Source organism: Oryza brachyantha, chromosome 3, assembly GCF_000231095.2.
Source record: "Oryza brachyantha chromosome 3, ObraRS2, whole genome shotgun sequence".
Lineage (NCBI taxonomy): Eukaryota > Viridiplantae > Streptophyta > Magnoliopsida > Poales > Poaceae > Oryza > Oryza brachyantha.
In genome coordinates this window covers 21,706,096-21,718,375 of record NC_023165.2, presented here as the reverse complement: position 1 = coordinate 21,718,375, position 12,280 = coordinate 21,706,096, and the positions used below count along the sequence as shown (strand labels likewise).

At 42.6% G+C, this 12,280-nt stretch overlaps 2 protein-coding genes across 2 annotated transcripts; both read left to right on the top strand.

The window, feature by feature from the left end:
• The first annotated feature begins 841 nt into the window (after nt 1-841).
• Nucleotides 842-3,899, top strand: LOC102708976. The gene is made up of 3 exons (XM_006650334.3): nt 842-1,055; nt 1,246-3,380; nt 3,457-3,899. The coding sequence occupies exons 1-3, from the start codon at nt 950-952 to the stop codon at nt 3,535-3,537; spliced, it is 2,322 nt and encodes a 773-aa protein (XP_006650397.2). The 5' UTR covers nt 842-949; the 3' UTR covers nt 3,538-3,899.
• A 1,832-nt stretch (nt 3,900-5,731) lies between these two features.
• LOC102714087 (pyruvate kinase isozyme A, chloroplastic-like) lies at nt 5,732-10,609 on the top strand. The gene is made up of 7 exons (XM_006651613.3): nt 5,732-6,216; nt 7,816-7,903; nt 7,983-8,173; nt 8,436-8,554; nt 9,029-9,272; nt 9,782-10,016; nt 10,111-10,609. Exons 1-7 carry the CDS (start codon nt 5,797-5,799, stop codon nt 10,443-10,445), a joined length of 1,632 nt encoding a protein of 543 aa, XP_006651676.2. The 5' UTR covers nt 5,732-5,796; the 3' UTR covers nt 10,446-10,609.
• The last annotated feature ends 1,671 nt before the right edge of the window (nt 10,610-12,280 follow it).

Genomic DNA, 12,280 nt, shown 5'->3' with positions numbered 1-12,280 from the left:
AAATTCCATGGCGTCGTTTTAGTATAAGTGCTGCTGCTGTATCTGACTGTTTCGTTTTATAGTCGCGCGTGTAATTTGATTTTTTCCAAATTTCATCAGCATTATGTTAAATAGTAGCTAAATTGGTAAATATAGTTGATTTCATCATGCGTCGTGTCTGCATTATATAATATCGAGTTCCTATCTCTTCGTTTCGACGCCCTCACCTAAATGTTGATAAATGTGCACGCTCATATAAGATTTGAAAAACGATTTAGATTATATTCTTCACTTAGGACAAATAGATTATCGGTGGCTAAAGATTTACTATTCTTGATACTTTTTATAGTTTAAAATAATTATCCACATACGTCAAGTTATAAATAATCTATAGCTTATACTTATATGACATAACACACTAATTTTATACTACCTCCGTCGCATAATAACTTTATTTTTCGTTTATTCGTGTCCGACGTTTGAGACGTTTGACTATTCGTCTTATTTGAAAAATTTATATAAAAACTTTAAAAAAAGTTAAGCATAAAATAATATTTATATTTTATCATCCCGTAACAATAAAAATATTAATCATAAAAAAATTTCAAATAAAATAAAAAATAATCTAAAAAACTTAAAAATAAAGTTATTATAGGAAGAATGGGTGTCAACAGCTCAACGGTCCATTTGGCAGCAAAACAGAAGAAAGCGTCCCAACGGCCGGAATCCTCCTCCAAATCCAATTCCAACCTCGTTGTTATCCAATTCCCAACGGTCATCTCTCCGCCTCCACTCCAGCAGCTCCGCGACAATAATAAAAGCCTTGTATTGTAGTAGCCGTTAGAGATCAAATCTCTCCGCCTCGATTGCATCCATCCCAGCTCGCTCTCGCTCTTCCGCCTCGCCCTCTCGCGTTTCATTTTTCTTCTTTTTCCCGGTAGATTTCTCCCGGATCGCTTTCACCTGCCATATGGCTACGGCGACGGCGAGGTCTCCGTCCCCGGCGGGACCCGGTGCGAGGCCCGGCTGCGCCGCCGTCAGGAGGAGCGCCGACTCCAGGCCCGCCTCCCCCTGCGGTAGCGTCTCCTCTTTCCTTCCTCTTCGTTTCTGGGCGGTGGGGCGGATTGGTTAATTTCCTTCCTGCGGCGGGGTGATGTTATTCGTCGATAGGATTCCTTTCTGAATGCTGTTGTCACGTTGTTTCCTGCTTGGATCTGCTGATTTTGGGTGGTGATTAATCGAGTCCGTTTTCGGTTGGATCCACAGATTCGCCGCTGAGGAGCTCCGCCGTCTGCAGAAACGCCGCCTCGCCGCGGGCGTCGTGGTGCGCGGAGAAGGAGAACAGTGACCAGCGTGGGGACGCGGCGGCGGCGAGGACGCCCAAGCCCGCCGCCCGCCCCGTCGTCGGTGGCGGCGCGAAGAACTTCATGGCACCCACGATCTCGGCCGCGTCCAAGGCCTCGCCGAGGAAGAAGGTGCTCGGAGAGCGCAACGAGCAGCAGCTCCACCCGGTGGCCTCGTCCTCCCCCGTCAAGCCCATGGGAGCGCCGCCGGCGTCCGAGGCGGCGGGCGCTCCGCGGCGCCTGCGGCTCTCGTTCGATGGGGCTGCTCCTCCCGCGTCCACGCCTGTTGCCGTGACCGGCTCCAGGCACTCGGTCGGCGGGGACGAGCGGAAGATGGTGGAGAACCCCCCGTGCAAGATCCACCACCACGCGGCGGTCTCCGATGATGCTGCTTCGCTGGAGACGGAGGCGGAGGCGGAGCCCTATCAGGCTGGAGCGGCGGCAGCGTATGATCCCAAGACGAACTACCTGTCGCCGAGGCCTCGGTTTCTGCACTACAAGCCCAACCCCCGCATCGAGCAGTACCGGCAAGGCAGCACCGGCGTGAGGCGCCTAGAGGACGGCTTCGCCTCCGAGAGCAGCGAGGAAACCATCACAACCACCTCCACCACCTCGGAGGAGGAGGAGGAGCTTACAGAGGAAGAACAAGGCCAAGCGCAGCTGTTGTATGAGCTCGGAGACGACACCGCTGTTCCCGCGGCTGATGCTTGCGCCCTGCCGCTGGACCCTGCGTCGGATTCGCCACGGGCTCGCGTGCTGACGCCAGATTCAGCGACGCGCTCTCGTGTCGATGCACCGGAGACGGAGTCTTCGGCGAGATCTGTGCAAGCTCCTCCCAAGAAGAGATCTTCGCTGAGGTTACTGGTCGCTCCCCTTGCTTTGGTTCTGTTCATGTCTGCTGCTCTCATCTGCGTGCCGCCGCCACTGGATTCTCCGGTCATGCCGAGAACCTCCTTGTCGAAGGTGTCAGACTTTCTGTCAGTTCAAGAATTGCATCCTGTGGAGTTTGCTGCTTGGCTGAAGCAATGGTCAAGCAGTTCGTTGAATTTGGTCACATCCTACTGGGAATCTCTTGTTTGGTCTCAAGAGCAAGAGTTCTTTGGTCCGCACTTCGCAGCCAATTTGAGTGCTGCTGCTGCAAGTGCAGATGAGGGTGTTGATATCTACTGCAACTTTGTTGAAGCAAGGCCAGTCCTGATGGAAGATATTGGTGTTAGTGCCTTCGAGCAAGATTTGCAAATCCAGGAGGCTGTTTCAGCAAGTGAGTCTGAGTTGATTTCAGAAATCAATTATGGTGAGCACGATGCTAACCCTGGAACAAGTGTCATAGAGGAGGGAAATGAGAATGTTGATGGCTTCTTAGCAGATCTTGAGATGCCAAAAGAAGATGCTGGGATGTCAGAAGAAGTTCCAGGTAGCAATGGTGAAGAAATGGCATCCTTTAGCCAGAATCTGGAGCCCTCTGAACCTACTACAGGAGAAGCTGAGCCACTAGAGAACATTGAAAGTAACGAGCCTTCCTTGGAGCAGGGCGTTCAGACTGATAATTCAGAGGGTGATCGTGCTGATGGTGGAGAGGAGCACCCACCGGCCTATCACGGAGCGAACTCGGAATTTGGGATGTGGCCAGGCTACCTCGACAAGATCTCAAAGCCTGCTGCAATTGGCGTTGCTCTCGCTGCTATTGTTGTTCCAGCTGCTCTGGCCTTCCTTCTCATGAGGAAGAGGCAAACTCAGGTTTGCGCCAGCGCTGATGCACCACCAGCTGAGCAAGCTGAACAGATTGTTGAGGCCCTATCTGGCTCAGGGAGCAGCGAGGGTCATCTTCGTGTGAAGGGTTCACAGCATCAGACTCCTGTGGCAGATGAGCCTGAGAGATTTGGCGGTTCTGGCGCTTCCATGTACAGCAGCAGCTTGTCTTCTGGCCATGGCAGGAGGAGGAATGTCAAGGAGGATGAGACTATGAGCACCGATCCAGTGTCTAGGAGGGACTCTGCGGCGTATTCCACATCATCCTATGGTAGTTTCACCACCTATGAGAAGATCCCTGCCAAGAAGGTAAATTAAGCAGTTGCTATTCCATCCTTTCAGCTGAGTTGTTAGATTATCACATTCTAATGAACTTGTTGTACAGAGAAACAAGGAGGATGAGGCGATGACCCCAGTCCGGCGTTCCAGCAGGTTGAGGAATCAAGTTAAATCACCGGAGGCCTAAGATGGGGCAGCCAGTGCTCTAACTACTTTGATTTGTAGGGGAACTTAGCCTTAGCACTTGCTACTTTAGCTGCTGCTCAGTTTCATTGACATTGTTTAACTGTACGGTATTGGACTGATGTGTGATGATTAGTAACAGCTATCTGCTGTTTTTTTCATCGACGGAATGATTTGGATTTCTGTTTTTCTTAGAATTGAGATGACTGCTTTCGTGCAGCTTTGTTATGTTTGTCAGTTACTGATAATGAATCTCTATTAATTCAGGGCATTGGTCTGTTACCGCTTCTGTTTTTACATAGCACACATGTATCTTGAAAAATGAAAGTTTGTACGGTTGGTATGGTTACTGAAGAAATGGGTTGGTATGCGTCACCTTCTTAACTGAACGCATTGCGCAATTCACAATTTTACGCTACGGTTTCATCTTCATACGTAGTACGTACTACCGAAGAAATGATTTCTTTGCTTACTCTATTTCATCTTCAAATTTGGTTTGATGTATTATATTGCGGTCTTTCTACTTTCAAGTTTCAACTTCTATTTGTTCCTCTTTTTTGTTGTACCTGGTACGACCGACCGTTGTTTATATCTGCATCTGTATCAAAATATAAGTGTTTCAATGCTATTCAGTTAAAAAAACATAATACTAATTAATAAATAAGAAATTAATATATGGGAACAAAAAAGGAAAGATTTCGAATGGAACAACCTGTAAAATAATACTATTAGTGCTTGTATTTTGGTATAATATTTAAATACTAGAAATTCTTATATTTTGAAAGATATGAATTAGTTTTATTCACAACAGAGTAGATTTTTCTCTTTTTCTTCGATTAACATGCTATTTTAAAACAAATATGGTGTCTCGGTCTTATAATATACTAAGGTATTTTATCATTTAAATATGTCAAACAATATAAGAGATTTTATGATTCCAAAACAATATTTTATTTTTCTTTATCATTTTATCTTAAGTTGAGAGATTTCATGATTCCAACAATTGTCCCATTTCATCTAACATAAATTATTTTTATACTATTTCATTTCCTTACTGACTATCTTTTTGTACACGTGTCATGTGAAGGTGGGGTTGTTAGGTTTTGACACGTAGGGTTAGACAATTCCCGCATGGGCCGGGGAACCAACCCAATCAGAATTTGGTGAGGTCGTAAGTCACTCATAAGGAATCCCTGTGGATCTAAAATATATCAAAAATATATTTTATATGTCCAATAGATAGCATAAATATCTATAAATAGGCCCAACTGATATAAATAAACTAAACACTACTCCAATTCCCTATCCCTACCACTATCCTCTATTCCCTGGCGATAACCCTATTTCCACGCCTCCTAAATGCGACCGCACTCTCCCCCATACCGGCCAATTGCTGTGGCCATCTCTCACATTGGCGTCCCTCTCTCGACACCGACACCTTCTCCAATCCTCCTTCACGTGGACCAATGCAAGCGGCGACGATAATGAGACTAGCTTATGTGAGACGTGACAGGTGACTAGGCATGGCAGCTCACCTCATCCACACAAGAGCGGGGCCCTGATTGAGGGTTTGGAGCTCGGAGAGGACTCGGATGGCCGATGGGGGATGATTTTCCCTATCTCCACATCGGAGCTAGGCTCGAGGAGCAATGTCGGAGATTAGGGGCGTAACCCTTCTTACCAATTCGGTCTAGACCTTCCTGTTGCCAATAATAATGATATGACTTTTACTACTTCATAATTTTTTTTTGCAAAAATAAATATAATCCCTTATTATGAGATGAAGAGGGTAGTTAGATAAATATATTATTTGATCAAATCCACTTGACATAAAACTACTACAACTTAATTTCTGATTAAGTACTACGAACACCATCTCTTTATATGTGTTCAACCCTTCCGGCCATTACCATTTTCTCTGTCAGCGGAAACAACACTCGCTGCAAACTTTATGCAACGGCACATAATTCGCTGCAGATGACTTGGTGTACTTAAATTTGTAACTTGGCAAACTGGGGCGGGAAAGCCCAGCAGAAAAAGAAAAAGGTACCTCGAAACTACACTGGCCCACTGGCCCCACATGTCAGCGCCCGGTCTCCCAATCCGGTGGCTCCCTGCCAGGTCGGACCCACGTGTCATTCACGCAGCAATTCGTTCAACTACCCACCACGACCGCAGGAGAAGGCCGTCTCCTCGCATCCTCCGCCGCCGCCGCCGCTCCTCCTCCTCTCCGCCGCCGCCGCAGGAACAAATCCTGACCATAATGGCCACCTCCGCCAACGCCAGCGCCTTGCCTTACCTCGTCGCCGCCCCCGCGGCGCGCCGGCGCGGGGGCCACCGGATCCGGGCTTTGTCGGCGCCGGCGCCGGTGGTGGAGGGGGCGATGGACGTGGTGTCGGAGGCCGAGCTGCGGGAGAAGGGGTTCATGGGCCTGCGGAAGACGAAGCTGGTGTGCACGGTGGGGCCCGCGTGCGTGGAGGCGCTCCCGGCGCTGGCGCGCGGCGGGATGGGCGTGGCGCGGGTCAACCTGTGCCACGGCGGCCGCGAGTGGCACCGGGACGTGATGCGCGAGGTGCGGCGGCTCAACGAGGAGGAAGGGTTCTGCGTCTCCCTGATGGTTGACACCGAGGGCTCTCAGCTCCTCGTCGCCGACCACGGCGGCGCCGCCTCCGTCAAGGCCGAGGTGTGTTGCCCGTCGCTCTCTCTTTCTCGACTTTTTTTTTCTCGTGTCTGCTGTTGAATTACGTCGATTAGGTTCCCGGCGCGACATCTGGGCATGTTGTCGCGTAACGACGAACGTGATTGTGCATCGACAGGATGCACCGATGTAGATGCTACCACATCGTTTTCAAACATATCTTAAAAGCATCAATTTATTTGTATCTGGTTGTTCAGAATTGAAATAAATGATTTTTCTGGTATTAATTGTATCAATCTGATCAAATTTGGCATGGCCGGTGACTAGATTTGAATCATAACACATTAACACTCGGACATGATGAGCATTGGCTCGTCATTTCTGTCTTCTGGGGATTGCTTTGCTATGACAGGTGTTTTATGAAGACATTGTTATTCTTTCAATTAACACATATGTTTGGTGATTCATTTAATTTGATGTATTATTTATATATCTTTTAGATTATAAAAACTAAGATAAATACAGAATCAATCCTATGTATATTCCTTTAAGAAAAAAATGGATAGTGGGCACTGCCTAGTGTATTCCGAAAAAACAGGATAGTGCCTTAAAAAAAAAAAGAAATAGCCCCTTCGTAATGCTGAAGGAGATGAGGTTTCACTTAGATTCCTCTGTAATGCCAAAAGAGCTCATGCAACTATATTTTGTGTTAATGTTGTACTTAGGATGCGTTTGGTTCGTGAACAAGGTAAGGTGAGTTGGGTTGGCTCCATCCCTTGATTGTAGGATGGGTTGGTTCTATTTTTCTGTTTAGTTGGATGGATGGGTTGGACCCTATTTTTTGTTTGGTGCAAGGGATGAGATGGGATGGGTTGGACCTGTTTTTTGTTTGGTTGAAGGGATAAGATGAGATAAAGATTACCTCTCATATCCAAAATAAAATATTAAATACTAGGATTAATATATGAATAACCTAAAGTAATTGAATGTATATTTATACAAGTAATATATTTTAAATAAATTTAATAAATAAAATGGATATCCCTCTGTGCGTCGTGGCCGTTCTATGATGTCCCACCATTTTGGTGGGATGGGTTGGACCTACATCTAGGAGGAATATTCCTCTCCTGGGTCCAACCTATCCCACCCATTAACCAACCAAACAGGGTCAGGGACAGGTTGGCTCTGTCCAACCAAACACATCCTTACATGACGAGAGATTTGATGACTTGGCACTACTATACGTACTACTTTAGTATTTTGTTATCATGGCTTAGGTTTCGTTAGAGTATGACACTGTAAAAATTAGATGGACCATGGTCATCTTGATCTTTGTAGTTTTTTCTTTCAACCATACAGTAAGTTATTGTGTGAGGTAGCAGAATTGATCAAACTAGATGACAGCTCAACAATCTTAATTCTGAGGCCTTGATATGTTAGTTCTGATGTAGATAACCATACATCCATTTGAGTTTTGATTAGTAACTAGTCTTCATTCATTTACCTTAGCAATTGATACCTTTATTCATCTGTAACTATCTCAGTGATTCAGTGTCTCAATATCATTCTAAACCACCATATCGCTGTCACTCTCTTTCATGCAAGTCATTGCTATAGTTTTCCTCTTTTCATCGGATATTGCAGGATGGCTCTGAGTGGTTATTTACAAGTAAAAGAACCGACGAAGCTCATCCATTCACAATGCATGTTAACTTTGATAAGTTTTCTGAAGGTCTGAAGATTTTTCATGTCTCTTGCTGGTTTCCTCAACATGAATTTATTTCTTAGCACAAATTGCTTTCCATTTACAGGCATTCTAGTTGGTGACGAGCTTGTAATTGATGGTGGAATGGCAACATTTGAAGTTACTGAGAAGGTCGGAAATGACTTGCGCTGTAAATGCACTGACCCAGGTTTGCTTCTTCCCCGAGCCAAATTGTCATTCTGGAGGAATGGAAAATTAGTTGAAAGGAACTTTGGGCTTCCTACACTGTCAGCAAAGGTTAATATACAGTGCAGTACTTTATTATTGGAGCATACGTATTGATTGTTATTTTTCTCATTTGAAATTGATATTTTGTTTTGTTCCTGAAAAAAGAGCATTTCATCATTTATTCATACGAATTTTTATTAATTGAACTATATTATTGCGTTTCTTTGCTAGTTTTTACAGTTTTATTCAAAACCGATAAAATTTTGGTTTCTTCTATTTGATCAATTGCCCACTCATAATCTTACTTGTTTGCTCATATATTGTTTTGTAGGACTGGGCTGACATTGAATTTGGGATATCTGAAGGAGTTGATTGCATTGCCCTTTCATTTGTAAAAGATGCTAATGACATCAAGTACCTCAAGACTTACCTCTCCAGAAAATCATTAGAGTGAGCAAACAACTGACATAGAAAGTTATTTCTTGGTTCCTAAACATAGTTCTCTGTGCATTATTATAAAATGGTGATACACTTATTTTTTTCATAGGGCTGTAGTCTAATATGTATTTTGGCCAACTATTATAGATGTCGTCTATGTGCTAAGTGCTAAAGGGATAGTCCGTGAAATCACTGGCAGGGTTCTTGCCAATGTAAATACATTCAATTAGTCTTATCTGGAAATGTGACCTGTAGAAGTGTAGAACTAAAGAAATTGATACTACTATTTTAAAGAAGAGTATATCCACTCAAATATTTGAAATTATTCAGTTGCAGTACTAAACCTAGAACCTTGCTTGTGATACTTTTATGCCAAAGTCACCAAGTGAACCCTATTCATTTTAGGATTTGGGATTATATTACTGTTGTACATATCTTTATGGAACTGCTACTGTAATATACTAATATAATCTAGTTGTTTACCAGACACATCAAAATATTCGCAAAGGTTGAGAGTCTAGAATCTCTCAAGAACTTGAAAGACATCATAGAGGCATCTGATGGAGTTATGGTAGCTCGTGGTGATCTTGGAGTTCAGATTCCTCTAGAACAAATCCCAGCCATCCAAGAAGCGATTGTTGAACTTTGTCGACAGTTGAACAAACCAGTGATAGTTGCTTCTCAGCTTCTCGAATCAATGGTCGAATATCCAACACCAACTCGTGCAGAGGTAATCAAACTTTTTGAAGGGAATTGAGTTCATCTAACCATGATGAAAATATATTTCTAAAAAAAAACTAAGAGCAAATTGCACTTTGGCACATTTTAGTATCTATGCTTCACTTTGAACCACCCTTATACCTATCATAACACTTTGGATCGGATAAATTTTGTGTTGTTGTGGTTTCAAGTTTCAACTACCTTGAACAATTTTTTCAGTACACTTCAATATCCCAAACGCATTGGCTTCAGTACACTGACGAACTCTTGTCTACGTACAGTCCATTTATTTATTGAAACACAGGTTAGATATGGCTAGAAAGTTGTTCGGGGGTGGTCAAAACTGCAACAATATTAAATTTGTCATGTACAAAGTGAAAAGGTTGGTTTAAAGATGGTTCAAAGTGAAACTAGAGTAATAAAAGGTAGCCCAAAATACAATTTACAAAAAAATAATTTTATTATATGTACCTAACTTTTTTTTGTGCTTCTTAATGACCTGTCATTATCTTTCTGAAGGTGGCAGATGTTTCTGAAGCAGTGCGGCAATATGCCGATGCTGTAATGTTATCGGCGGAGTCAGCTATAGGTGCATATCCCCAGAAAGCTCTAGCCGTCCTCCGTGCCGCAAGTGAGAGGATGGAATCATGGAGCCGCGAAGAAAGCATGCAGAAACTTCTTCCGCAACATCAACTTGCGATAGCTTTGCCTGATAGGATCTCAGAGCAAATTTGCACCAGTGCTGCCGAAATGGGTACTTTTCTTGTGTGCACTTCCTTCCCAGAGATATCTATTATCATGTCCTTTTGATAAGCAAATATATGTTCTGATGGTTACTCTCCCTGCAGCAAACAACCTTGCGGTGGATGCCATCTTTGTTTACACGAACTATGGCCACATGGCATCGCTTTTATCGCGAAATCGCCCCAACCCTCCCATTTTTGCTTTCACTGATAATGCCAACTCAAGAAAGAGCATGAACCTCTACTGGGGAGTAATTCCACTCCAGCTACCACTGTCAGATAGCATGGAGGATAACTTCAAGCGAACCATCAAGCTTATGAAGTCGAAGGGTTCAGTGAAATCTGGAGACACAGTCTTGGTCGTCGCCGACTCCGATCTGAATCGACCCTGTGCTGCTACCTCAGTTTTCCAATCCATTCAAGTTCGAATAGTGGACTAGGTTAGGCATTGGTGAGCCACTACCCACTAGCTAGCAGCTGCAGATCTGGATGGCTGTTTTCAAACTGTACGTTGATTATGGAAAATATACTCGTGCGGATTTCTTTTTGTATTTGTTTTAGGTACATATATTCAATTCGAATAAGGTTACCATTTTGATCGTGATGAAATTGTTGCGCTTGCGCACCTGGTATTAGCCTGTGTGCATTCTGATCCTCCCGTTTCCATATCAAAATGCTTCAAAAATATTTATAATATCACGAGTTGGCTTTCTATGGAGAATTGGCTGCAAAGTGTGTCTTATCGGTGTAGTGATAAATGGACTTTGTAGTAAACTTAGCAAAACAGACGTATGTTCTCTCGATGAAATTTAATTTCATGCAAAATTTTACATCCAAACTTTCGTAGCTCGGTTGGTTAGAGTATGGCAAACAATGAAATATCTACGATTCTAAGTTTTTTATGATCTAACTTATATAAATTTATGTAAATACCATAAATGTAACATTCCAAACATACCATATAAGTTCAAAATTAATTAAAAAAATCACCTTAAGGGAGTTTTTATGTTGTTTCTTTTCATAGGAATTATTTTTTTCTTTTTTGCATACTTATATAGTTTAGATTAGAATTTTTTAGGTTGTCCTTGTTCCACCGGGACCACCCTCTAGATTCTCCACTAAAAATAAACTATAATAACAAAACTCCAATCCAACATCAAAACTAAGTTTTAAATTTTAAATCTTGGCAACGGCTTATAACTAAATGACAAACGAGTGAATATATATCTAACATGCATCAACTATTAATACATTAATTAATTAATCACATTTCAGATCTAACATAAATCTATCAGTAATTAACAACATCCAGCAATTAACAGAGATAACTCACTGATAAAGTTGTCGACTCACACCCACCCACATTACACGACACTTAACTTTACTTGGCTCTCTGCTTATTACTTGCTACTAGCAATACTGGACTAAAAAATTTACTAAGCATCAGTTTGTCTATGTTTATCTATACTCCTATAAAGAGTAGCGGTGGTGGTGGATGGTGGTGAATCTGCTACCTACTTCACCACCAATTTTCTTCTATTTTTCTATACTCATGTAAAGAGGAGTAATGGTGATGATGAATCTGTCATCTATCAATCATCAACTATCTTCTATTTATTGAAAGAAAAAATAACTGAGATCTATATATCAAACCATTTTTATTAACTGTATTTTAATAGTATGTTAATGATATTTTTTAATAAAATTCTGTTACAACGCAGAGATATGATAGTTAAACATAAAGATGTAAGGTTCTAGGTAGAAATATGGCCTCTCTACCCACAAATGGATAGCCAAACTTTACAAACACAAGTATTTGGATTCCAAGGCTCATAGCTAAAGGGAAAGAAAGAGAGAAAACAATAAGCAAGCTAGGAAACTAAGACAAAAATGTTAGAAGACTAATACCTCGGATGACGCAGATAGTTTGGTTTAAGCTTATAGAAAGTTTTCGATATTGCAAACAAAGAAAAAAGGATTTAATTTTTAAGGAAGCGTACTCACGGTAAACAAGAGGGCAACAACTCCCTCTAATTATTAAGCTGAAAAGAACGTTGCATAAGCTTGAAACATTTGTCTGCCTATGCCCTTGCTCTATCTTATCACATCGATCGTACTTTTCTACTTATAAATTAAATTGGGTTATCACTAATTGCTTGCCAAGCCTTTTTGGTCATGTGCATAAACCACGTTGAGGAAGTCTCTCTGATGATCCAGCAGAGGGAACGTCACTAGACGATATATATATGTCTGGAAAATCACTCGGATATGCCTG